Source organism: Primulina eburnea, unplaced genomic scaffold (assembly GCF_022965805.1).
Source record: "Primulina eburnea isolate SZY01 unplaced genomic scaffold, ASM2296580v1 ctg739_ERROPOS5529518, whole genome shotgun sequence".
NCBI lineage: Eukaryota > Viridiplantae > Streptophyta > Magnoliopsida > Lamiales > Gesneriaceae > Primulina > Primulina eburnea.
In genome coordinates, this window is record NW_027331511.1 from 55,135 (window position 1) to 82,957 (window position 27,823).

At 34.9% G+C, this 27,823-nt stretch overlaps 4 protein-coding genes and 1 long non-coding RNA gene across 7 annotated transcripts; 3 read left to right on the forward strand and 2 right to left on the reverse strand.

Annotated features, from left to right (window-relative positions):
- The first annotated feature begins 1,259 nt into the window (after positions 1 to 1,259).
- LOC140822300 (uncharacterized) lies at positions 1,260 to 8,764 on the forward strand. Its single transcript, XM_073183034.1, has 5 exons — positions 1,260 to 1,480; positions 1,688 to 4,374; positions 4,727 to 6,097; positions 7,288 to 7,525; positions 7,660 to 8,764. Exons 2-5 carry the CDS (start codon positions 1,750 to 1,752, stop codon positions 8,208 to 8,210), a joined length of 4,785 nt encoding a protein of 1,594 aa, XP_073039135.1. The 5' UTR covers positions 1,260 to 1,480; positions 1,688 to 1,749; the 3' UTR covers positions 8,211 to 8,764.
- A 1,201-nt stretch (positions 8,765 to 9,965) lies between these two features.
- Positions 9,966 to 12,199, forward strand: LOC140822287 (uncharacterized). 2 transcript variants are annotated; one of them, XR_012115936.1, is made up of 5 exons: positions 9,966 to 10,103; positions 10,520 to 10,654; positions 10,731 to 11,434; positions 11,530 to 11,575; positions 11,718 to 12,198. It is a non-coding gene; the product is annotated as an uncharacterized lncRNA (long non-coding RNA). The 2 variants fall into 2 exon arrangements; XR_012115935.1 differs by lacking the exon at positions 9,966 to 10,103 and having other exon boundaries at positions 10,365 to 10,654; positions 11,718 to 12,199.
- A 1,629-nt stretch (positions 12,200 to 13,828) lies between these two features.
- LOC140822296 (molybdate transporter 1-like) lies at positions 13,829 to 15,497 on the reverse strand. The gene has a single exon (XM_073183031.1). It carries the CDS (start codon positions 15,466 to 15,468, stop codon positions 14,044 to 14,046), a length of 1,425 nt encoding a protein of 474 aa, XP_073039132.1. The 5' UTR covers positions 15,469 to 15,497; the 3' UTR covers positions 13,829 to 14,043.
- Positions 15,498 to 19,166: 3,669 nt separating this feature from the next.
- On the reverse strand, positions 19,167 to 23,086 carry LOC140822290 (sulfite exporter TauE/SafE family protein 3-like). 2 transcript variants are annotated; one of them, XM_073183020.1, is made up of 12 exons: positions 22,613 to 23,086; positions 21,811 to 21,970; positions 21,504 to 21,704; positions 21,354 to 21,418; positions 21,192 to 21,219; positions 20,986 to 21,077; positions 20,825 to 20,911; positions 20,623 to 20,673; positions 20,259 to 20,480; positions 19,981 to 20,074; positions 19,707 to 19,847; positions 19,168 to 19,445 (listed from the first exon to the last, which is right to left on the reverse strand). In XM_073183020.1, exons 1-12 carry the CDS (start codon positions 22,793 to 22,795, stop codon positions 19,369 to 19,371), a joined length of 1,401 nt encoding a protein of 466 aa, XP_073039121.1. In that variant the 5' UTR covers positions 22,796 to 23,086; the 3' UTR covers positions 19,168 to 19,368. The 2 variants fall into 2 exon arrangements, with proteins under 2 accessions (XP_073039120.1, XP_073039121.1); XM_073183019.1 differs by having other exon boundaries at positions 19,167 to 19,445; positions 20,986 to 21,219.
- A 1,050-nt stretch (positions 23,087 to 24,136) lies between these two features.
- On the forward strand, positions 24,137 to 27,556 carry LOC140822283 (rhomboid-like protein 11, chloroplastic). The gene is made up of 7 exons (XM_073183013.1): positions 24,137 to 24,372; positions 25,883 to 26,007; positions 26,176 to 26,261; positions 26,371 to 26,411; positions 26,500 to 26,666; positions 26,787 to 26,849; positions 27,193 to 27,556. Exons 1-7 carry the CDS (start codon positions 24,177 to 24,179, stop codon positions 27,352 to 27,354), a joined length of 840 nt encoding a protein of 279 aa, XP_073039114.1. The 5' UTR covers positions 24,137 to 24,176; the 3' UTR covers positions 27,355 to 27,556.
- The last annotated feature ends 267 nt before the right edge of the window (positions 27,557 to 27,823 follow it).

Sequence of the window (27,823 nt, forward strand, 5' to 3'; positions counted from 1 at the left end):
CTGCCGCGTGTATTCTCAACATAGGTAGGTCTATGAGCATAGATGAGTATATCACAATGCGCAGAATAATGATTCTGTCCGAGCCAAATATGTTTCCATGGACACAAGCATTCACAATTCTATGTATGCGTGGAGCTAGACCGATGCAAAAAACATTACATTAGATTTATCGCTCGTTTTACGATTCGACAATACATGAATATATCAGTTATTTGATCATCAAAACTCATAAGAATAATAAATCATTTGAAATTTTTAATCCCATGAGTTTTGGATATGAAATTTTAAAATATAAAATGATGTCTGAATATCAAGATGATAATTATGGTCCCATAAATTAGTACACTATTTTCGTAAATTTCAAGATGCAGCAGTACTTGAAGTTGCTGTTAACTTGGGCTAAAGGAATGAGGAGAGACGTTACATCTCTCAATTTTAAGGAGCATTTTCTCATGACCTACTTTTCTTGAACAAACCATTCCAACTTTCTTTTATGGCATCACAATCTCAATATGCATAATTATACATACAATCATCGTCAAATTAATTAAATCGTTTAGACTCCAATATATATATATATATATATATATATATATATATATATATATATATATATTCAACACGTGCCATTTGATATGATTAATAAATTACTTGCATATAAAAGAAAATCAGTCCACGTGGTTAAAATAGTTGCCAATTTGGTCCAAGAATAGACAACAGTGCATGATTCAGAATGTAATGATAATATTAATAATAATAATAATTTATGCCATTTTTTAGCATTATAATGGAATAATTATATTTTATGTTTTAATGTATGGCACTCATTTGAAATACGCCATATTTAATAAATACATTTTGGATTAAATTTTTAGCTAATATAGAAGCTTGGCTAGTTCCAAATTTTTTATTCTTTTTGAAAAATTATAAATTAAAATATAAAAAGAAAAATTCATTTAACCCTTTTTTTTAAAAAATAATCTTCATAATCATTACCTGGAATAATCTAATAATCGAACAATTTCGTACGATGAATCAGATCTGGCCGTACACGTGCACGGCTAATGTTCAATCGAGACCGTCTGTTGCAACTAAAGCACTCGATTTTTATTTCTTGCGGTAAAACTCCAGCTAGCGACACCCAATCGAGACCGTCAGATAAAATATCCAACGCTTACAAAATAATCCAGGTGGCCCAGTTATTTTTCCTTTAAAATTAACATTTTTCCGACTTGAAATTCTTGTTAATCCTTGCCTTCACGGAAATTAAGAATAAAAAAGCAAACCCTAGAAATTTTCTCTCTCTAAGAGAAAAGAAACAAATCAAAATCAAAATATAATCAGTAAAATTCAATATTAGGGGATTGAAATCAAAACTGAATTTCTCGCATCCTTTTCCCCAAATTTAACTCAAATCTGAACAGCACCAATGCTCGATCTCCACTCCACCGCTTGGCGTTTACCGCAATTCCAATCACAGGTAGTATTTATTTGGTAGATAAACAGAAACATTCATGCATGTCTAATTTATGTGTTTGCACGTTTTTTTTTAAAGTGATTCATATTGGCTTTTTTTATTTGATCGACTTTTTATTAAAGTTAGTAGTTGTTGGCATGATTGCTGATAATTTCGTGCGCTTTTTTGATTATTGATTGTTGTTTTTTTAATGTGGACTTGTGTTGGCAGATCTGAATGGGAAATGAAAATAAGGTTGACCGTGTTGGGGCGATTGGGGTAAGGAATTTTTGATGGAAAATAGTGTAAAGAAGGCTGGTGGTGTTGATAGTCCTGATAGAAAATCTTTGGATCTGAAGAGCCTTTACAGCTCTAGGGTTTCTGATGTTGGAGTGAGTAAGAAAGTTTCGGAAGGAAATGATCAGGGGTATGTTAAAAAGAAGAAGAGGAAGAGTGGAAAGGGAGCTTCTTTTAGTTGTATAGAGTTGGATGCTAAGAAAAGTAGGAAGGATGGTGCGAATGACGTGAAATCTGAGCCAGATTTTAGCCATGAATCGAGTGGTGGGAGTAAACTGTTGCATGGCGTTACGTTTGCTCTGGGTAAAAATGGAAATGCTTTTAATATCCCCAAACGACCACGTGGTTTGGTGAGGCGGAAAAAGTTGAGAAGCGGTCAAGTTTCTGAACCGTTGGATCTTTCCAATTCCGACGATTGTGTGAAAGTATTTAATGCCAATGCTAATAATTCACCTGGTCCTAATGACCAATTAGGTAGGTCAGATTCTGTTTTTGCCGTTAATGATGGTAGCTCGAACACAAAATCTGGCATTGACACCTGTCGTTCAAAATTGAAACCCAAGAAGAAGGTGGATTGTAAATCAGTGGCCACTGTCGGTGGTTCACGTTCGAAATTAAAGCAGAAGTCAGTTACTGAAAAAGTTAAGAAAGGCAGGAAAGATAGGTCCAGTTCAGTTGTGCACACTGAGGATGAAGTTAATCCAGCAGTGGACAACGGCGACACACCTTCTAAAAAGCAGCGACACAACAGTAGGAAAAAAAAAGATTCGATAACTGGTAGAGATGGTGGTAAAGCCTTAATAATAAAGTCCGAACCTTCAGTGGGTAGTTCGAAATCAGATAGTCAGTTTGTTTCTTTCCAAGATGATGACGATGATGAGGAGAACCTTGAACAAAATGCAGCAAGGATGCTCTCATCTAGATTTGATCCTAGCTGTACGGGTTTCCCATCAAAAAAAGAATCTTCTGTTTCACGGACGGCTGATGGATTCCCTTTTCCCGTTTCACCTGGTCAGGATTCATTTAGTCTGCAGGATAACTCAGTTGGTGCTATGGAGTCTGCATCAGTTGATGGTAAGAGTAGAGCTCTTAGACCAAGAAGCGAAGATAAAGGCAAGGGAATGCCCAGGAAACGGCGCCATTTTTATGACATTATTCCCAATAGCCTGGATGCATGTTGGTTTATAAACCGAAGAATTAAAGTCTTTTGGCCATTGGATGAAAGTTGGTATTACGGCCTTGTCAATGATTATCACCCAGAATGTAAGCTTCATCACATAAAGTATGATGATCGGGATGAGGAATGGGTTGACCTTCACGAAGAGAAATTCAAAGTTCTGCTTCTTCCCAGCGATGTTCCTGGGAAACAAAAGCCAAGGAAAAATTCTGAAGGCAATAAAAATGTGCACAAAGGAAAAAGTGTTCCCCCATTAAATGATGACAGCAGCATGGAAAAAAATCTTGATTCGGAGCCCATTTCATCATGGCTTGCTCGTTCTTTACCTAAATCTTTGAAAAGGCAGAAGACTTCACAAGTTCATCTGCCTCTGGGCTCTCCATTTTCATCCGAGAAAACTGATGAATCAAATAGCAAACTTGCTGATTCAAAGGGAGTTGATGAAGGGCTAGAATGTGAGTCTGTATCCGCTGATAAAACACTTGGTGCTGGAAGTTTTAATCAGTCACAGATGAACGGGGGCTCTTCATTATCATGCGAGAAAACTGACTTGAATAGTAAACTTTCTGGTTCAAAAATATCCAGAAATGAGCCAGATTGCATGTCTACTTCGACGGATAAAATACCTGTTCATGGAAGGCTTGGTCAGTGTCTGACGGGAGCTACCAGCAGCTCTCAAAATGTAGTTTATGTGAGGCGGAAATACGACATGCGATGTAAAAGAGGTAGTTCTTTGTCTACAGCTGCCAAATCAGATGGTTGTTCCTTAGGGACTATCACCGTTGACCCTGTTCTGGTTACTTTGCCAGTTGTTGAAAAGGAATCTTGTACTGAATATGTGGACTCGGACAGGAAAGTGAGACTGGTTGAGGCCCATGGTGAGTTGGGAATTGATGTTGTGCCAGAGATGCTTCAAGAAATTAGAGTCCGGATATGCCTACCTTTGTTACCTTTTCTGCGTACACTTGGAACACAATTTATTTGGCTGCTTCATAACATAGTGATGCTTCATTATGGATCGGTGGTGGCTGCCTCTCCTGCTGTTGTTCTGGAGATGCTTTTCGTTGATAGTAATCTCGGGTTAAGGTTTCTGTTATTTGAAGGTTGCCTGAAGCAGGCTTTAGCCTTTGTCTTTTCGATCCTCATTGCGTGTGGTGAACAGGATGAACAATGGAATGGTGATATGCTATTACCAGTGGCGTCAGTGAGGTTCAAACTTTTTAGCGTTCAAGATGTAAACAAGAAGCACACCCTTGCGTCTTATAGCTTCTCTGGACTGCAACTTTCGAAGTGGCTTTACTTAGATTCCAAGCTTATGCAGCATTGTCGTCTTGTTAAGCAACTACCAGTCTCAGAATGCTTACATGATGACATTAAGCAACTTGAATGTGTGGATTTTGAGCAGTGCAAGCCTCGTTTGGGTTTAGAGATCTCGTCATTAGAGGTATACCATATCAATACATTTGCAATTAATGGTATCATATCGATTGCACCATTTTGCTGTTTTTATTTCTGTTTTTACATGACACTCCTTACTATTTCCTTTTTCAGGTAAATTAATCCATTCATTTTGTTTTTGGGATGTCTGTTGATAATCTCTTGTTTCCTGAATTGTGATGCAATTCCTAAAATCATTTTCTAATTTTTTTTTTATCAATACCTCCACTAAATCGAGCCTTCCCATTTATTTGTGGATGGTGGGAGAATTTAGTTATTCACATGCATTTTTCAGGTCCATGTGATTATATTTCTCTCTCATTCATTTTCTTCTGTGTTTGTTTTTTTATGATGGTTAGGTGGAGGAGTTTACGCCCATTAATGTTGAAGATGTAACTAGAGAAGACAAATTGCAGACACTGGAGACAGAAGCTCCTGTTTTATGGGGTTTGTCAAGTTGTGAGAAAGATTTAGGAACAGGTGCTTTGGGGAGAAACGTTGTTGAGAAAGTCTACTCTTCTGAGAATCATCAGAAGGTCCCTTCTCCATCTACTTCCATTATATCTTCTGCCTCCGATTCTAGGTTTGATAACAGATCAGCTGGCGTTTTGGTAAACATTCCGTGTTTCGATCAAGCGGACATGACTTCCAGACAGAACTCTGGCGTGGTTTGTAATGTACATGATAGCTCTGTTCTCAGCCCGAACCCTATGGGTTCCATGCATTCATGTAAACATGGTAGAAGTAGCTCAATTTCTTCTCCTCTTGGAGTTATCTCTTCCTCGTGGCCTGATGGGAAGACGAACTTCATTCACAATGGGTTCAGTAATGGACCAAAGAGGCCACGCACTCAAGTTCAATATACATTGCCTTTTTCAGGTTATGATCTCAATTCTAAGCAAAAAATGCAAAACAATAAAGTTCTGCCTTGCAAAAGAATAAGGAGAGCTAGCCAGAAGCGGATACCTGATGATTCTAAGGGTAACCAGAAATATTTGGAGTTGCTAGGGTGTGGTGCAAATGTTTTGGTCACCCAGGGAGACAAGGGATGGAGAGAAAGTGGAGCACATATTTTCTTAGAAGTTGCGGATCGCAATGAATGGAGACTGGCCGTCAAATTTTCTGGAATTACGAAATATTCATATAAAGTCACTCATATTTTGCAGCCTGGCTCCACTAACCGCTTCTCACATGCTATGATGTGGAGGGGGGGGAATGACTGGGTACTGGAGTTTCCTGACAGGAGCCAGTGGGCACTTTTCAAGGAGATGCACGAGGAGTGTTACAATCGGAATATTCGTGCTGCTTCAGTGAAACAAATCCCTATCCCTGGAGTGTGGTTGGTTGAGGAGAGAAATGATTGTGGAACAGAAGTCCCTTTTGTCCGGAATCATATGAAGTATTTCCGACAGGTTCAAACTGATGTTGAAATGGCGATGGACCCGTCTCGTGTTTTATATGACTTAGATAGTGAGGATGAGCAGTGGTTGGAGGCAAAAAAGAAATGTACCGACAAACATCCATGTGAAGAGATGTCTGATGAGTTTATGGAAAAAATAATGGACATGTTTGAAAAAGGTGCATATATTCAGTGCCGTGATAACTTCACAGATGCTGAAATTGAAGAGCTTGTAATGGGATTAGGTTACTTGGAAGCAGCAAAAGTTGTTTACGAATATTGGCGACAGAAAAGGGAGAGAAAAGGCATCCCTTTGATAAGGCATTTACAGGTACAAAAGCTGGTCTTTCTTCTATAAGTTCGAATTATTTTCATGTTAATATGTATTATTCCATGGGTGACTTAGTAGAACTTTTAATTCTTGCATTGTCTTCTCGTGAAAGAACATATTGAATCTCTTTTAGAAGTGAATATATGCTTTGTGCTGTTAATGCATGTTCCGTTTTTAACTCTCGGGTTCAATCCAAATTTTGGTTGAGCTCCTTACATTTTGTCATGTATGATAACGTGTGTTCATCGTCACTTGTTTGCATCTGAATCCTTCATTCCATCTAAGGAGGTGTCATTCAGTCAAACGGTTTGTAGATCTTGTTGACATTGTGTCGGACATCACAGTGCCTGGTTTAAAAACCTCATTTCCTTCAGTTTCTTTGCTTTATGTGTCAATGCACATAATACATTGGTTTTTATCAGTGTTCTAAATGACGATCGAGGCGGCCGCCAAAACATTCGACCGGCCCGCCTTTGTCTAAGGCAGTCCTATGCTATCCGATGGGCGAGCAGGCGGCCGATAATTTTAAAATCCTAGTCAACTATCAAAGTCAAATAATTTTAAAAGCAGTTAAAGTCAATCAATTTAAAAAACCTAGATATAATAAAAACACATCTCACAGTCTTTTGTATTTACTTTTGGTTTCAAGTGTCCTCCACCATCAGCTACCACCAGCCTCAAACCGTCATCAGTCGTCGCCGCCATTAGCCGTTGTTATCTTGCATTTATATATATATTTGTACTTTGTCTAGATTATATTATATTGTATGAAACTTTTTTTTATGCATAAACATTATTTAATTACATATATTACATAAAATATGATGATTATTTGTAATTATGTTTCACGATTATATATAATTATCTATAAAAAATTGCTAAAAAAAAATCAACCGCCTATACGGTAGGCGGGACCGCCCTGCCACTGCCTCTGCCTCCTACCATTTTCAACATTGATTTTCACTTATCAAGCTTCAAACTTTAACATTTATTAATTTAACTATTTTGCGTAATTATAGGTACCCAATCTAGTCCAAAGCATTTATAAAACATCTGTCACTTTAGGGTGTCAACAGCAGCATATTGAATCTGTTGGGATATCTGTTTTAGCTTCATCTTGCAATGCTGACTATTACTTGTTATTATATATATATATATCATATGAAGTTGCTGAACGTCTTTGTATTCAGCCTCCCCTTTGGGGCCAATATCAACATCAGCTGAAGGAATGGGAGCTTGGTGTTGCCAGGGGCAATGCTTCCTTCCCTGTTTCCCACCTTGAAAAACCATCCATGTTTGCTTTCTGCCTCAAGCCACGGGGCTTGGATGTCCCTAACAAGGGTTCAAAACAACGGTCTCACAGGAAATTTTCAGTTTCTGGACACCATCATACAACTTCAGGGGATCATGACAGTTTTCACAATTTTGGTAGAGTTCTCTCTCCTCTCAAAGCCATATATACCCATCATTTGTCTCATTGGTATATGTATTTGTTTCTTTTCTTATACAAGTATTATGTTTTTCTTTCTACTTTCATGACTTATTTTTTACTACTTTGTCAGGGAGGAGACTAAATGGTCAGACTTTTGGAGATGAGAAAGTGTTGTATGCAAATACTGTACATGAATATTCTGATGTTTCACCAACACTTCAGGCTTCAACTAGGTTATGGTCCCCCCGAGATGTATTTTTTTCATTGAGTACTAATGTGCCTGAGTGGAATCGCAACCAAAAGGTTTACAAGTACAATCCGACAAATCTTTCTTTAAATAACCCGCAGATGATGTCCTACAGCCAAAGGACAATAGGAAATAGAAATGGAGCTCACCAGTGGAACATGGATTTGCCTGAATTCTCCAGTCAAAAGCACATCTTTTTTGATGGAACCCATAGGCCAGGAGTGGAGCTGTTGAAGTGTTCAGATCTTTATGAGCTTCGGTTACGTGATGCATCACGTGCTGCACAACATGCACATAAATTGGCTAAGCTTAAGAGGGAAAATGCATATAGATTGTTTTCTAAAGCAGAATTCGCTATTCACAAAGCTGTGATTGCTCTAATGAATGCTGAGGCAATCAGAGCTGCCAATGAGAACTTTGATGGCGATAATTAGAATGAGCCTTGGGCTATTATTATTTGTGAAAATTACTCTCGTCAGCGGGACTCTGCAGGTGTGTGAGCTTTGAGGTTATGCAGCCTTTTCAAGTTGCATGTTTCAGTTGAGCATCGCCATGGCCTGTGCCGAATATGTGCCCGTCTCTTTTGGTTCATTGAATATATAAATGTTATTTGTGTCATGATGGCTGGGCAGTTACTAGAAAGGCGAGTATACTTGTGCCTAGCCTGATACATTTGTCTCCAGGCCACCTAATTGTCTTTATGAGCACAGTTTTGGTTCATGATGCTCCAGCTTTTATATGCGCATATTTTACCCCCTCAGTAGCAGGTTTCTTCCCGTTTCTATTCAAATGCGACTCTTATGATGCTTTTTAGAAGAAGGGGTATGTCGAATTTTGGTTGTCAATCATTGTATATAATTTCTTTTCTCCAGTTTAACCATTGAACCCTAGTTTCAGTGCTAGATAGTCCTGATAGTACATCACATTTCTTTGAATCAACTACATTTATAAACTTGAGTGTAAGGTTTGGAGCATCGAAGTTGCTTTATTAAGCAACTACATTACTCGGTACTGGAGAAAAGCTCATGGTTTGAGTATTTAGTCTGTTCGGGATTCATGATTAACAAATGGCATATGATTTTTTGCTTCAAATATTCAGTTTGTTGAATTTTCGTTTGTTTTGTTGAAAACACATCGTCTTTGTGATGTCTTGATACTGCTCCTGAGCAGAATACCAACTCTTGAACAGGTGAATTTGATGGGAGAAGTGTTTTCATCTTTTCCTAGGTGATTTCTCTAATGTTATTTTAGCTGTTTTAACAATTGGCTGTCATTCCACTTTTGATAGCGCAGAGAGTTCATGCTAGGCTTCTATTTTGCTACGTGGTTTAGTGGAACTTTTGTTTTGTATCTCAGTGGGAGCTGCATGTAAATATGGAATGTTCATCCATCTACTCGAGTTCTATGTGGTTATATTTTATTTTTTATAATATTCTAAACAGCATCTACGGAGTATATGCCTACTTTGAATTTGGAAATTTTAGAAGGTTCATGGTGTTCTTGAAAATAAATTTTAAGAGCTGTGCAACAGTGAACTTTGTGAAATCCACGGATTTATAATTATGATGTAGTGTTTAACTAATGTTATTTAAGAATTGGATTTGATAGATAAAATTAATTTTATAAATTATTTAAAAAAATTTGTTTTACTTATCGTTTTTAAATCTCTTTCTTATTAATAATTAATAGTCACGTATTATTTATACATGACATATAAAAATGTTTTATAAATATAAGAAATATAAATTTTTTATTAAATAATTTTTTTGATAATGAAAAAAAGGTTAATAAAAAAATTGAGATAAATTCGTCAAATTATGATAAATTAGGTTTTCAGTATTAAAAAATAACTGAGGATCATAAAAAAAGAAGAAAAAAATACATAATTTTTAAATATATGAATATTTTAAAATGATTTCAAAATAATTTTTTCAATCATACGAAAAAAAATGTGTGAATTAAATGTATTGGTATTTTTTCTTTTTTTATTTTTGAGAAAATGATATTTTAATTAATTTTCAAAAAAAAATTATTTTGTTAATATATCTAGAATAATATAAATTTTTTTTATCTTTTTATTTTTATTAAGATTTTAGATTTTATTTAGTAATCACATCAAATTCAACAAATACCATTTCCATTTTAAAACAATAAAATGAGAATTAATTCTAAATCTCACCAAATTCCATTTGGAAAGAGAAATAACTGAATAACCGCAAACTCCCTCCTCACCCCTGCTTCTTCCCATCCGAGGAAAAGCCATCAAAGCTCCCGCAGAAAGGGGAAAAACTTCCAATAATCATGCGAATTTGAAGAAGAATTTTCTGGTGAATTTTCCACCTTTCAGTCTATAATCCATCATTTGTTTAACTGATGCAATTATGCTTGATGGTATTTCAAGAAAACCTATAAATTTCGGTTTTGATTTATGGTTTTAATTTAGCGCAATGGAATTTATACAAATTTTAACTAGGTTTCTGTCTTATTCTCAAAGTAATTCCTTTTTTGTTGTGGGCATTTTTGTTGTTTGTAGAGGTAGTGAATGTACAGAAAAAGGTTAAACTGGAAAATACCATATGACAATTTGTATGCACGAATTATAGTGGAGTACAGCCAGTTGTATTTTTCAGTAATGTATAGGAATATGGAAAGGAGTAAGAAACCAGTAATTTTGACGGAGGGGACGACTCCAAGAACTTATATTTATAGAGAAATAATAAAAAATGAATCATTTTTTTTCTAGGTCAGGCTTTTTGAGCAAGGAATAAATGACTGAAATGATTAATCACAATCGGGAATTACGCATCAAGTAAAATCAGTGTCAATGGCAAAGTTCAGTGCAGAAGAAGTCGGTGCTCTTCAAGCTGGAGGAAATGAGGTTCTGTTTTTCTCCTGGGATGTAAATTTAGCTTCCTGATTTTGGTCCTGTAACTAACTGATCTATCATTTTACAGCGAACATGGCAAATTTATTTCAAAACATGGGATCCACAGTGTAATTTTTACTCCGAAACTTCATTGGGCGCTGTGGAATAACTAATTTTGCGGTTCTGTGATGATGGATCAAGAAATGCAACTAAAATTTTTGTTTCTTCTGAAACCATCTCTGAATTTTTGTTGGAAATTGTGAAAAGATTTGTCTGGGCAGGGAATGCGGATTCTCTCCGCAACTTAGAAGAATCCCACCACTATTTGATCAATTGTCCAACAAGAGTGTTGAGGTTCCTGAGCCTATAGTGAGTGGTTATTTTGTCTCGGATTTGCAATCGGAATTAAGGAAGGAAATCGTAGTATACGAGTCCCACTCTCCAGTTCATACCATGAGTCTAGCAAGATTATCTGATGACAAGAATAGGGATCACAGTTTCAGTTTTAAAGGGCTTGAGGATCCTTACACTGGAGAACATCCCACAGCATATTCAAGAAGCACAAATCTTCAGCCATTTTTGCCAAATCCTTCCTCGGATAATTTGCCCAAACCAGTGAAAACTCAACTATCGGTCACTATCAAGAAACTTTATGCGGACGAAGAACACAACCAGATTTTGAAGGAGTACTACCAAACATGCCATCTGGTACATTTTTACAGCCGCATCCCTCACCATACACAATATCATTTTCTTCACGAGCTGCATCTTATCCAATAAATTTGCCTCAAGGTAAAACGTCATTTTTTTCTCATCACTTCTAACATTCATTATCATCCCATATAAATGTTAATTCTTTTTTCATTCATGTAATTCCACATTTTCAGGGGCTTATTTAAGACAGCAACCAAATAACATGCCATGTATTACTAGGTAATAGTAAACTCGGGCTTCTCTAGAAGTCGGTTAAAACTTTAACTTACAAACTACATGCTGTATTTTTTTTTCGGGAGTTGATATCTGCACTCCATTTTGTGTTATCTACACTTTATGTATAAAATATGCGTCACTGCAGTAAACAAGGGATTTCTGGTGGCTCTAACGATTACTTTGCATTGGTTCCACCCAATCTATCAAGCGAACAGAGAAGAATCCCGGCAAGCTGCACCTCATACACCATCACGTAAACAAGGGATTTCTGGTGGCTCTAACGATTACTCCGACCCGAGGCTTATTTTTTAACTTTTCACTGATTGAATAGGCTGGCCCGAGCTGCTGAATACTGTAGTTAAAACATTTCTTGCCATGCAAAATGGCTGGAATTTTAAATGAAAATTGTGAGCAGCAGATTCAAATTTTATATATAACGCAGCTTCAACTTTTCTTGAATATTTAAATTCTCTCCCCGAACTGCCAATTTATTGCTATTTCAGCTTTGGGAAAGGGATCCGTGAGATAGTAAAAACAAAGCCACTTGTGACATCAGAACCTTGGTTGTCATTTGGCTTCAATGATAAAAATAAAAACATATTATTTTCATGTATAAGAAAATTCATGCTATATTAATCCTCATAATCTCTTGGCACGAATCTTGCAACATCGTGATATGAAAGATTCGAGACTTAGGAAGATCGAAAACTTTTCGTCAATCTTCTTTTTCTAATGACCTATGTAAACCATAAGTCATGAGCAAACCACGACTGCTGACGTAAAAGCTCTGTAGTGGCTAGGGCTGCAAACGAACCGAACATTATCGCGAGTTTTTCGAGCCGGCTCGATAAATATTCGATTCGTATTCGAACTTATCGAATTTGAGCCGAACTCGAACACGTTCGAACTTTTTTTCGAGCCGAACTCGAGTCCAAATTATTTTGTTCGATAGCTCGCGAATAGTTCGCGAGCCTTAATATTTTATTAATATAATATAATTATATATATATATAATTATATATATATATATATATATATATATATATATATATATACATTTCGAATATTTCGAGCATTTCGAGCTTTCAAACCTTAATATCCGAGCAATAATTCGAATAGTTCACGAATATATTCGAATATTTCGAGCCGAACTCGAACTCGAACTTCATTTCGAGCCGAGCTCGAGCCCAAATATTTGAAATTATCGAACTTCGAATCGAGCTCGAACTCGAATATACCTATTTCGAGCCGAATTCGAGCCTGACTTTTTTACTATTATTCGACTCGATTCAGTTCGTTTGCACCCCTAGTAGTGGCATATGTGGGCGTTGTTTTCTTCAGGTGAATAAAAGTTGAAGTTACTAACCAAATCTTAAATGTTCTTTTGATAAATCATCAACTGAAAACTTATTGTTATTTAAGTTGTGTATATAAATCACAAAACACTGCAAACTATTCAGAACTGGCCGGGTAGTGGCCTTTTTTTTTATTGTTTTGCTGGTTAAGATAAGCTAAGATGTTGAACAACTTCAAATTTTTGTTGAGCTAATATCGTTACAAATGAGGATAATAGTTCAACATATTAGTCAAATAATTCCCAAAAATACTCATCTTTATACTACAAATCAAAGTTTTCCACAATTGTTTTGATTTAATTGCTCCAATTAATAATAAAAACACGAAAAAATGTTGATTGATATTTAACGTAATTTTCTTATAGAGTTAGGTCTGCATGCTAAAAAAACAGAAAACTAAAATGTTCAAATCTGTTAAAGAGGGGAGTATTAGCTCAACAATAATTTTCACAACAATATTAACACGATTTTGAGTATTGATAGAGGGATTGAGATGCTCAATTCCGTTACATATTGAGTATTACTTCAGGCAAAAACTTGTGTGAGACGGTCTCACGGGTCGTATTTGTGAGACGGATCTCTTATTTGGGTCACCCATGAAAAAGTATTACTTTTTATGCTAAGAGTATTACTTTTTATTGTGAATATGGGTAGGGTTGACCCGTCTCACGGATTATGACCCGTGAGACGGTCTCGCACAAGACTCACTCATTACTTCAACGAGAATTTCACGGGTATTTGGCACAATTATCTCATGACCGTAGGGACATGATATTATTAGTTATTTTAGCAATATAATTCTTCTCCAACAATCTTTAGTCGTTTCCCATATGAACTCTCAAAATTTTCCGCAAAATTTCCAGCTAAATTCATAGAGGGCTCATGTCTTACCAAGAAAATTGTAAAACAAATACAACGGCACCAATCACTTTATTTTTTGGAACAAAACAATCATCAAAAGCAAAATACAAATAGTTTTTTTTTTTTTAAAAAGAAAGAAAAATACAAATGTGGCATAACAACGAAGTTATGCACTCAAACACAACATCGTCGCAACAAATTACAAGGAAAAAAGAAACACCATCAAGTTGTGACGTATTATGCAAATACAGTTTCCTATGGATTTCCATGATACCAAAATGTAGGCCAAGACTGGCCCTTTTCCAATTTTCTCAACCTGAGAAGGAAATGCACAACCATCCCACAAAGGAATCCAAGTGCAGCACTCGATCCCACGAGCGAAACCGCCGTGCAGATGAGCATCACAAGCGACTCCTCCTTCGTGTTCATATCCCTGGAACAAATGGCTAGCTCGATACCGGCAAACAACAGGAGGACCCCTAAAACACCAACAGGGAATTGATCCAGAATCTTGACCAAAGAACTGCCTAAAACCAATCCCAAAACCAACTTAGCCACGCCAAGTAATGCCACACATCCCCCACTCCTCCCACCAAACTTGTACTGCCCGGCTAGCCCTCCGGCCCCATGACAGCACGGCAAGCCACCAAACCAGCATCCGACCAAGTTCATCAACCCGACGGTCATCGACACCGATGTTGCAGAAACATCCTTATCTGGGAAAAGATCGGTGGACAACTTGCAAACAGCAATGACTGAGTTAAGGACTGATAAAGGGAGTTGAGGGATTGTTCCTTTTATGAATCCTTCCTTCCAAGAATGCTTGGATATCTTAACAACTTCTATGGAAGATGGCCCAAATTTGAAGCCTTTAACAGCTTTAGGCCCTCTTATAATAGCCAGGATCACGCCCAACAAGAAGATGATGAATGCAGAAGGAAGTGAAGCTATGTTTTTTCTCAATTTTCTCCTCCAAGAACCACTTCTGCTCGAATCATTCATTTCACAATCATGATTTTCGTCACCAGCACCATTGACAATTATGATGAAACAAGCACAAATGATAGACAAAAGCAAGCCATCCAGCCCCAACCAGTGCCTATCTCCTGCAGTTTTCGACTTTGCGAAATTCTGCACAGTTCTAATGTACTTAACAGCAGTCATTGCAAATGATAGGCCTTGTGCAAGCTGAATTCCCCTGACGACGGGTAAGGGAATCAGCTTATACACAAGCTTCATCAGACCTGTCACGCCCAACAGGAAAAGTATCCCCCCCGTGCAAATTCCGGCGGCCATGACCTCCGGAATCCCGAAACTGGGGTTCGAAATGGCTACTGCGGCTATTGATTTCATGGGCTGGACAGGCATGGGGACACCGTAGATTGCACCGGTGACAAAGTTGTACACACCGGTGAATATTAAGGTCGTTCCAAGATCGAGATTCTTGGCTAGAGTTAAGGCCAAAACTATAGGAATGTAGGTACCCAAGTCCCCCATCGCGCCATTCAGTTCGGCCCATTTGGACTTGAAAATCAAATTTTGCTTCACCTTTTGCACGACATGCAGTGGTCTGAGAATGGGACTCCTTCGATCGGTTCCGGCGGGGTCTTGAGATGGGTTTTGGAATTGCGGATCCATCGTTGTGAAAGGTGGCGAGACTCTGGGGAGTGTTTGCTGCATTTATATAAAGTTTATCCAACACCGTTTGAATCCAACTTACTTCAATGTCATTCTTTATTTAGTTGTATCTACAAAAATAATGAATTATTAAATTTTAAAACTCAGTAATCGACATTTCAAACTTGTATTTAACATAATATTGGATATTTTCATTTTTTATATGATTCAAATAAAAAAACAATGGTAATAATAAAAATAAGTAGTTACATACATAAATTATTAATAATAGCAATAATGTTATAATTCTTTTATTTAAATAATACAAATTACAAAAAAAAATTAATATGCAAAAATATAGAAAAAATATTTGAAATTTGGTGTCCAAATTTTAAATATTATATTTAACAAAATAAAGAATTATTATAATTTTCATATTATTCAAATGAAAAATATAATATTCATATAAATATTTATTTACATAAAATTATTTAATCATAATAATAGTATATAAGAAATACTTAAAAAAAGTAAAGCCAAGAAAATTCTACCAAAATATATATAAAAAATAAAATTTATTTTCCGAGATTCGGAACTTAAGTAAATGAAAAATGATTAAAAATATAAAAAACTAATAATAATTTAAAAAAAGGTACATATTTTTTATTTGAATAATGTAAAAATTTAATATATTTACTAAAATACATAATAATAAATAAAATTTAGTGGCGACATTTGAAATTTAGCGAGATAAAAGGACAACTAATTTTTCAGACTTTTAACCCAAAGAGGGATGAAAGACTGTACTGAAGCAATTTGAAATGTTTGTCTATTTTTTTTCTTTTTCTTTTTTTTTTTTTTGAGAAACACCACTCCTATATTGATGGAAAATTTTATATTAGTATTTTGATGGCTTAATATTATATAAATAATGAAATCATATATTTATTATAATACTATATATATATATATATATATATTTATATATTGTTGGTATTTATTGTACGGATGAAAGTAAAGGTGAAGAAAGAACATAACATAAAGTGACCCTTACATTTTTGATAATGGGCCACTTTTCGATAACAGCCGCTTAATGAGGTCTGAAGCATCTTCTAACCTCTTTTGACTTTGGCGATCATGCCACTATTTTTAATTATATATATTTTATAGTCATATCATTTTAATCCAATAAATTTCATATAAGAACATGGGATGCACATTATATAAATTAGGTTCAAGATATCATACGGATACAAACACGACAGTTGATTTAATAATTCATGTTTTATCGCATCATCATTATATACCAGCATTAATATTACACTATGTTAAATATGTAAATACAATCGAGTAATTGATATTTTTTAAACTTTGAATGACATATACAGATTACAGATAACCGAATCAAATCACCAAATTAATGGATTCAATTCTAAGGGTTACTTAAAATTAAGATGGACTAAATTTTGTAACTATCGATTGAGCGTTGAATGCAATGCAATGCAATGCAATGGAATAATGATGCTGAAATTGAATGTCAACCCTGAAAAGGGTCCGTTTATTGGGAATCTAATTGACTGGTTGGCATTAAATGTGACTTTCTCGAGAATAATTATGATATACACCTATTGATTATGTAAAAATTAATCAGAGATTTTATTTCGATTTTTCAAAATATCATTTATTGGGGTTTTATTAAAAAAAATTTCCCAGTAAAATAGAAATAAATATTTTAAAATTGATGGAGATAATTTATTTTCTTGGAGTGTATGGGATGTCTTAGATTACAAATCTCCATATAAAAATTTAAATCTGACTATAAATCTCAGTTTTGAAATTAAAATATATTCTTTTTATAACTCTCTCATTATATGAATATATGATATGCAATGCATGTATGTCGTAAATGTATATGCAACGCATGGATGTCGTAAACTACAACATAACATATATCTATAAAATGATATATGATATGAAACGCATGCATGCAGTTGTAAATGTATCATGTCAGTTGTTCATCCACTCAATCCAATCGTTATCAAATCATCAAAGCTCGAGGAGGCACACCGGCCTCAATCATAGAGGCTCGAATGACAATGTTTTTACGAGCCACATAATCCCAAATATATTATCATGTTCAAAGCCCATGAATCAATTTAGAATACGATGATATCAAGGTATTCAAAAAGATCATAGTTCAACGTGTATGTCATATATATATATATATATATATATATATATATAAATGATGTCTATATATGCCAATATGTCAATTCAAACAAGAGATATAAACACAACTTCATTCAAAAGAATCATATATTAAATAATTCATTTACTTATAGTATATCATTCTATGGTCATAATTTTTTTTTATTATTCCAAATTGATGTGGTAGTTTCACTATGTGGAATTCTCGTACAGAAGATTGATCTATACAACGTCAAGGATATATTCAATCGACTTGTCTATTCAATCAATTCATTATTCTTCTTCTTTTTTTGTCTTTTTAGACAGAATAATTAAATATTCTAATTCCTTTTCAATAAAAATATGTTTTCATGACATATAATTATGCATCTCGATTCAACGGTAATGATTATTAGCTAAAACAATGAGACTTTTAATTATTTAATCTTATTGATTTATCTCATGTTAGTTTCTCTAACGTAATATATATAATCTCATTCATGCATTTTGAACTGTAGTAGTTTATTAAGCTTTTATCTAAACCATATGGTTACTAAATTAACCACATGTATCCAAAAAAACCAAGTATTTATTGAATTACAACACTAAATCTCGTGCATAAATACCCCATTAGTTATGGATACTGTTGAGTGCAATAATCATTCATGTTGTTGGTAGAGATATCAAAACGTGATGCTGTCGTACAATTTAAAATATTTGAATTGTACGATTAACACTAACTATAAATTTTGGTAGAACAACTATAAGTACTAGTCTACATGTTTAGAAATTAATAATAACTTAATTTCTCCACTATATTAACCTAAATCACACGATTTTCCATTACAAAATAAATTAAGAAACTCGAGTTATATATGACAACTACAAAGTAATAAGAAATGGTGGGAAAAATAAAAAAATCTCTAAAATATAATAAAATGAAAAATGAAAGGAATATTAATGAATAAGACAACATGCAAATACAACAAATTCTAAATAAAAATCTATAGCAAGAAATGGTGGGAAAAGTAAAAAACTCTAAAATATAATATAATGAAAAATGAAAAGAAATATTAATGACTAAGACAACATGCAAATACAGCAAATTCTAAATAAAACTCTATAGCAACCAATTACATAATAATTTTCATTATATATATTTATTTATTTATAATATCTATAGAAACTAAAAGAAAAAAATTTATTATTAATTATGAGAAACTAGGACATTTCTTCCCAGCGATTAAGATAAATACTGCATATAATACTGCTTCAGTACTAATCTGAAATAAACAAATGATCAATTTCGAATGTCTGATTTACTTATTTATGTTTGATGCAAATTTTTTTTTAGAAAAATACTATACATGCAAATTTAAGATCAAAATTTTGCTATTATTTTAATTTTTTATTAGAATATTTAACTGATTAATTTATGCCATATAAAATAGGTGTGCATGCGCGTGCTACATGCTAATTTTTATATATATAAAAAAAAAAGCCAAATGTTTAAAACCAGCAAAGAGAATATTTTCATGGCGTAAAAAACAGAGAGAACAATTGTTGGAATAGAAGCACCGAATTTTTATAATATATATTTAGTATAGATGTTGATAGTGTTTTGATGAATTTCCAACGTACAATGAACTAGAATAAACGGGCCACTTGTACACACGCACAAAGGTTCTTCCCACCTGAATGTTAAAAAGTACTGAAACAAGATTTGCGACAATTTCTTGCATGTTTGTGTAAGAATATATATCAACATTACCCTTCCTATTTGCAGAGATTCTCAAATCCCATGTATTCGTGCCGTTCAATCTTTCGAATCATGTTTGAAATGCCAACTCCACCTGTTTATATCCAACATGGAATTGGAGAGTCAAAAAAATGTCCATGAGTTGATAAGGTGTCGAAGAAATATGTGGACTAGTTAAGTTTCCGAATCCGCCACGGACCGAGAACAGTGTGCACCACTGAATCATGCTGTTAATGTGATTATGATGAATGCATTCAGATTTCAGAGGATCCAAAAGGGACTGTTGTCAAAGGTTTTTGATTGCATACTATAACCTACGGTGATATACACGGGAGAAGTTAGGATAAGTACTCACCTAGAGAAACCGCACTCACAAAGATTGTGAAAGCAAGAATGAAGATGATAATGGATGCCTTTCCCAGTACAATGACCAGCCTTCTCACAGCATGTTGCCCGGCTAAAGCCGCAACAGCCGCAACAGCAACAAAGTACAGAGCTGCCACCATATAATCAGAATTCAAACATACATAATAATACACATAAATATATTTGTATGATATTTGATAATTTTCCCAGGCAAACAATACAACGTGCCGTATCTTAATTTGCTGCAATCAAGATACACTTACCGTACGGAACAGGGAAGCGTTTCAACAGATAATATTCGATTGCGGACATTGATGAGGAGAACATCATGGTAAATGTGGCAGTGGCACTCGAAACCTAAAGGACGTGTATTCATCAAGATCCCTCCAAGAAAATAAAATGAAACAAGGCCGAAAAGATACTCATACGCCTATATATCATTCAAGATCTTGGTGTCTCAATTATGAAACTTTACTCTGATCAGATGTTTTAAGAGTCCAGATAGGTTGATCAAAATACACTAGAAAGAGTTGAAACTGGCCTGAGGAGGGATTCCTAACTCCAAAAATAGTGGACCCATGATAAATCCGCCTCCTAGACCGAGTAGCCCCCCTACAATACCAGCCATGACGCCAAAGAAGCCAAAAGCAATCAGTTGAAGCACTTGAAGATTGGCCCCTTCGTCTCCCTTGGATTCAATTTTTCGCCATCCTTTGTATAGGCAAATCGCTTGATAACCTGATACGCCAAATGACACCGGAATCTGCACAAAACAGAAAAAAGAAAATATCGTTTTTACTGAAAAATTATAGTTTCATCAAAAAAATTCAGAGAAAGTATACCAACACGACTGTGCCATATTTCTTCCTTCGACTTCTGAAACAGAAAAATGCATATATATGTACCTGCATCAAGTTCACCACCCAGTATGCTGCTGAACAAGTGAACGTGTAGTTCTGTGACAATTCAAGGCATGTCACTTTACACTTTCAAATAAGTTCAAAATATGGCGACATGTCACTTTACACTTTCAAATAAGTTCAAAATATGGCGAATTTTATAGAACATAAGAAAACTAGCTTTCTATTTAAGAAAAATAATCAAAACCTTGGTGATCTGTAATGCGAGATATGATATCCAAACGAAAACAAGTAGCCCGAACTCCTTCCAACGCACATTCTCAATAATTTTGACCTGAGATTACTAAATATGTCAAATGGTAAATTAGTTTTTAGGTTACTAAAAATTCCTCTGGATACAATTCTCACCTTAGCTTCTGACAAGTCTTTAGCCACCTTTTCTGAATAGTCGCTCGGGCCACCTGGAAGAAGATTATATTCTGCTTCATCTTTATCTTTTCCTGACATGAAAGAGCATGGTTGATTTAATAATATAAGAGGGTACACAGGAACAATAGAGGAGAAAGAATCTTCGACGTCTAGCGGCAAAGAAGGTAAATTATCTGTCCACGAACCACCTGTTTCAAATCGTTTTGCGTTCTCCTACAAGAAGAAGCAAAATGGCATTCAGTGTAAAAAAGCATGATCTGTTTTCAACTGAGGCAAAGTGGTTCCAAAAATCACAACTAAAAAACAATTACTACTGCTTTTTTTCTTAACTCTTTATAGCTACCTACCTTTTTAAAGATGGTTTCTTTTTTCCACGTTTCAATACCTTTAAGAAAGGCCTTCGTTGAAGTACCTGAAATGAGCATATAACATGAGAAAATTCAACAAAAGCGCCAGGTAACAAACATAAATCTTAATACACCAACTTTAATTATCACCTATAAAGAGAATGATTAGAAGAACAGTGACCATCCAATCAGCAAATATCACATTGAAAGTAACTCCGATACTAATTCCCATCATGAGCATCGGTTGGATGAGAACAGCCAAGTCATAGTCGATGATTGGCATTTCAATGGTCGGATGCCTGAGCTTAAGATTGTAGTACACGGTGGAGATTGCAGCGCCCATGATCATACCTTTCGAGTAAGAAATAGCCTTTAGAATGACAAAATCATCCTTGGAACAAAACTAAGACGAGACAATATTTGAAGATTGGATCAATCGAAAATGTTTCCATCTCACATTTGGATATTGCAGTTGATGATTTTGAATCAAATCCAATAATCAGAGTAAGCATAGGAACAAATATTCCTCCGCCCCCAACACCACCAACACTCCCAAAGGCTGCTCCAAGGAATCCAACTATTGTACCAACAATGATTCTCCAGTTGAATGCCATATCCTGTGGATCAGACACCAGATTAACTGGCTTTATCGAAACAATAAAGGAAAACAGATTCGACTACATCAAAGGATACTCTCAACTCATTAATTCACACATAAATTACAACTCTACTTCGATATATATTCATGAAAAAATATGATAAAACATGAAGGATGATTTCGCCTCCCATGCTATATATGACATCTACTAAGAGACGTGATCAATATCAATGAATTAGCAATATTACTTATGATAGGCAGTTTTGCAAAATCAAGTACAAACTGATTGTATGTAAATCCAAAAATCGAGCTTAAACACAAAATACTAGTATTTTAAGAGGGAGGTTTCTCTGCACAATTGCTTCTTATGTAAAATAGACACCATGCATGACCTTAACATGCATAAGATCCATCATAATTTTTACTATGGTAAGCACAGCAAAATAGTGAAAATTATAAAAGTGACTGGTATTTCAGCCGTGATAAACTACCTGCCTCCACCAAAATGATCAATACAAAGATCCTTAATAAACAAATTAATCTACACTGTAAACATGAACACAAACAAAGCATCGACACTAAATTTAGCCCAGCTCAGGTAAGAAACATATACATCTACATTATTTTAACAATAAACGGAATCTTGATCTTGGGTACTCACCGGCCAAACGTGCTGGTAACCTGACTTGTCTGCTTGCCATAAGAAACTCGCAAACGACCTCAAGAAATCTGATTTTGAAACAAAGATTCTGTCAGCAGAAACAAAGATCGAGGCTAACATAAAGCTCCACACAACTGTACAAAAAGGTCCAAAAGCCTTCCATTTTGGTTGATTCAACGCCATGCATCAAGATTCAAGAATATCCAAGCTTCCTAATTTTACCTAAGATATCATATTATAAATATCTCACTGTTTGATACTTTCGCGGACTAGTTACAAAAGGGTATCTACATTCGAAGAAAATTTTGTATCTTGGTAATGGAGAGTGAGCAAAGAAAACTTTGAAAGGAGAAATTTTCTCAAAAAGTGTTATATGTTGACAAGAACGTCTGTGTGAGAGAGAGATGGGAAATATATAACAAATGGGAGAGCATAAGACAGAAGGCGTGAAAATTAGTGTTCTTACATTTTTTGGAACTTGTGGTTGGAAGATCAAAAAAATTAATGTTGAAATCGATAATAGAAGAGAAAAATGAACAAGCTGGCATAAATAGCATATGAGCGGGGATCTTAGTGAAAAAAACGACGTTTTATCTTCTTTTTTTCCAAATGTAATTTTCACGTGTCCATTTTGGTAATTCTTAAGAAGTAAGATTGTAATGGTGTTTAATCTTTTAATCCTTACATTAATTTCTTCTTGTAGGGTTGGAACTTGAAAGAAGACTGGACTATGTTCAAAAATTCAAAAGACTACGGTAATACAAGTTCCACTTTAATAACTCGTACTTCAATTTAAGCCACAAAATTCAACTTGGGCTGAAGTCCATTAGGGTATAAGTACATGGGCTTGAATGACCTGCTCCAACTAACTAAGTATGACTAGAAAATAATGAATTTTTTTAAGGGATGATTATTAAAGGACCAGAACTAAAAATAGATAATATATATGGCGACTTTGTTTAAAAAGATTTCAAAAATTATTCGGAAATGGAAATATCTGTCTCAAATATCACTGTATTTTTTTGTAGTGCATGGGCATATTGAGAATCAATCTTCCATAACATTCCATGTAAACATAAATTTTTCACATTTATTGGTTATAAAAAATTTACTACCACCACCATATATATATGTATCATCGTAATACAATCATCAAAAGTTGAAAGTGCTGATATCTTGTGTCGTGATCAAGATTCACTTACCATAAGAGACCGGGAAAAGTTTCAGCAGATAATATTCGACCACCGCATCGGGAAAAGTACTAAACCTAACAATGTCACGCATAAACTTTTGGTTACTACCCTACTCGTGAATCATTAAAAAAATCAGTAGATAGAATAAAATATTGGCCGGTTACCTTAGTTATGAGCAATAAGGAGCAGTGAACTAAGTAATTTATTTGGATATTTATTTATAAATGTCATCACCGTAATTAATAACATACATGAATAAATAAATATTTATATAACAATTTTTTTTTTTGTAATAAATGACACGAACAAAACGGAGCCTATAAATATAGACAGACGCTCCGAAACAAAAATTTTATTACCAAATTGAGAATATGGTAATACAGCTTCAGCTTATGCAAAAGCAGAAGCTGTCTCTTCCGCTTCTCAATTTCCATGGCGCTTCACCCTGCAGACTCATGCCTACGGCGGCGGCTGCTTTGCTACCCTTTTCTTCCATATTCGGGAGTCCTAAATTATATGTCAAGTCCAGGTCTCGATTACCCATCTGCAGAATGAAGGGCAACTCAGGTCGCTTCTGGAATCCTTCTGTCATTGCTTTTTTTAGAATTGTATGGAGCAGTGATGCGAGATTTTTTCTTCCTTTAAGAAAGTTGTGATGATTGTCTCAGAAGTAATTGGTTTGAATTCGGCTCTGTTTGATGCTCATTCCTCATTTTTTGGTCAAGGATAAATTGAATTGTTTGGAGTTTAGGATTGCTACTTTATTTTGTCTGCGTTCGTCAAGAATTAGGGCAGACCAACGTGGACGACCTCACTCGATCGAAATAAAGCTGAAATTTTATTTATATTGTTTTTCTAACATTTCAAGTTTTGGCCTTACTGAGTCATCCCCTCTCCTTTTCTGCCCTGCCCTCTGCTCGAAATCTGGGTTTCGGGAAATTTTCAGCGTCTAATATTGTGGGCTTGATATTTTCAAATTTCAGCAGAAGGGATTTCCTTGCTTGTTTAGCTGTTTTGCCATCTTGCTAGGGTTTTCAGTATTTTCGACAAATATTCTTGAAAATATATTTTGGAAAATGAATTGATGATTGACGAATGTGATCGATGTAAGATCATGTTTCCAGAGCTGAATGTCATTTTATGTCATAATGTTTTAAGAATTGTTATTGACATATTATGTTAGAACATGTTGAATAATTTAAATTTTTTAATGTCATGTAACTATTTTCAAATCTAAAGTACATTATATAAGATAATGACTGAATATCAATGAAATTGGTGAAAAATTAAACTTAGAACTATAATTGCACATGATAATGTGAAAGATGAAATTTTTTTTTACACAATATTTAAAGCAATGTGTGGATTTTTGTTTGTGTTTTCAGAAAATGGAAATGTTTGCTGGAAACATAAGCAAGCATTTGTTTGACCAAAATTTTGATTTATAACATTTACAAATTTTTAACCTTTGTTTGACTATATGTTTGAAGATCATTTTGAAAAAAAAAATTATGATGATAAATATCAAAATTTAAAAAGGAATGTTTCACCAAGATTATATTTTTAATTATCCCATGGCAAATTCAACATACTCAACATATGTCATATTTCACATACAATTCCCAAACACATTTTCTCAAATCATTTTCCCAGAATTCTCAAAAGCACTACCAAATATTACTTGCATTCTCTAAGTTTGACTTTCTACATTAGATCCGCGAATTTCCCGTTGATGAAAATGTCGATAAAATAGCATTCTATGGATTTCGTTTACATTGGTCAACTGAGAATTAATGTGTTTAGAGAATGAAAGATTAATGTCTTTCGAAAAAAAATTAATGTAAGTTTTGTCTACAAGGTTGAATTATTGGTCATTTTGCGTATTTTTATTGTATGTGCTACTGGATGGAAGTGAATCATTGATATGTTTTTGTTAGCCTATATTCCCCCTAAGACAGCTAGAGGTTTACAATATTACCTTAGAGTGGTAGATTTCATAGTCAATGAGCATATTGTAAGCCACAAAGTGAACATTGATTTCCATAAACGTTAAGCTATCTGATGATATTTCACTTAGACATGATATCGCAGCTCGAACTTGGGAAATCCGAGGAGAAAAGGAAGCCAGAGAAGCGTGTCAATGGCATTTTCTGGATTCTACTGATTAATCTTGGGATATATGTTGCAGATCATGTTTTCCAGGTTTCTAAACCATTTGATCTACAATAAAAGGTTTTGGAATTTTTTTTCCTTTTTTCTTTCTCAGTGGCGCTTCAACGAGAATGGAGCCATAAAAGATTGCTGGATTTAAAACAAATTTTGTGTTTCTTTCTTAGTATTTTCTAAGATGAAATCTCTTCTTGTTTCCAGGTTCCGTTGGTTAAAGAATTGTATCTTTACCATAACCAACCTGCATGGTACCAGTTTATTACTGCAACGTTCTGCCATTTTAGTTGGTATTTTTTCTAATTCTCAAATTTTCATATTAATTGTATTTGGAGGCATCCTCATCAACGTTGCAAGAAATTGAGTTTGAGCCTCACCGAGCCTGTATATTGCTTGCAGGAACCATTTATCCAGCAATCTCTTTTTCTTGTATATTTTCGGTGAGCCTTGGTTTGTTTATTCAAAAAGTTTGCTTGCATGGGATTAGCATAATGCAGGCTTGTAAATGCATTCTTGTTTGTAATCCAGGAAAACTAGTTGAAGAAGAAGAAGGAAATTTTGCACTGTGGCTTTCCTACATCTTGACTGGTGCAGGGGCAAACCTTGTGTCATGGTTAGTTCTCCCAAGAAACGCTGTTTCTATTGGAGCATCTGGTGCTGTATTTGGACTCTTTGCAGTTAGTGTCCTTGTGAAGGTACGATGCCGATAATATCAAATACGAGTACTTTGACAGTGCTTGGTGTTGTTTTACCTCATATTTTTAAACAGGTGAAAGCCCTATGAAAATTGACTTAGCCACTTAATTGTGCTGCAGATGTCCTGGGACTGGAGGAAGATTCTTGAAGTGCTCATTTTGGGACAGTTCGTCGTAGAAAAGGTATCTTACACCATAACTGTTATGTAAAACACAAGGCATTCATATTGACATTTAACTTTGAAAACCTAAAAATGACTTATTCTTGGTCAAATATCCACATGAATCTTATTGCTTCAAACAAATCAACCAAGATCACATCACCTCATTAAGAATTATGAGGAAAATTGCATGCTAGGGCGGAGCTAGTGGGTGTGCACAAGGGGTCATTTCCCTGGGATGTAAAAAGTTCAAATCTTATGATAATTCTTCTAAAATGAAACTTTCGCTTCCCCGGTACCTCTCCACTCGATTAAATTTTTGATTGGGACTCTTTAGCGATACTTAAAAGTATTCGATGTATCAGGTGATGGAAGCAGCTCAAGCTTCAGCAAGCTTAGGAGGACATTTTCAAGGCGTCTACTCCACGCAGAACGTAAATCACATAGCACATCTTTCTGGTGCCCTTATCGGTGTGGTTCTAATATGGCTCCTCAGCAAGGTTCCTTCGACAGCAGACGACAAATAACAAATAAATTGAACTCGAGTACTTGTTTTTTCTGTTTTTATATACCACATAATCTGTTTTCAAGATGTTGTACCATCGAGTAGAGCTGTTGTGAACTTTGCATTCCAGCAATTAAATTTTCTTGAAAACAATATACGGTTGTTGAAAGTTGTTATGACAATGTTTTATTCTCAAACAAGATTAGTCATTGATGTACGTTTTACCTGCTGTTTCCCTTTGTCTATAAATTTTCCCTCGAAAAAAGGATATCAAACTATAATCTGATCATTTATAGGCATCGTTTTCAAGTGGTCATACAGAACTTTTTAGCGCAAATAAATGGCGGTGAACAAGACATAGGAGTTGCCCTGTCGCCGAATCCTTCAAGACAAAATAAGCCAAAAGATTAATGAATTACATCTCCCCATCCTCTTTTATTTACAACAGTCAGTGTATCTCTGTATGTGTCCGCTTCAAGTGCAGTCAAGCC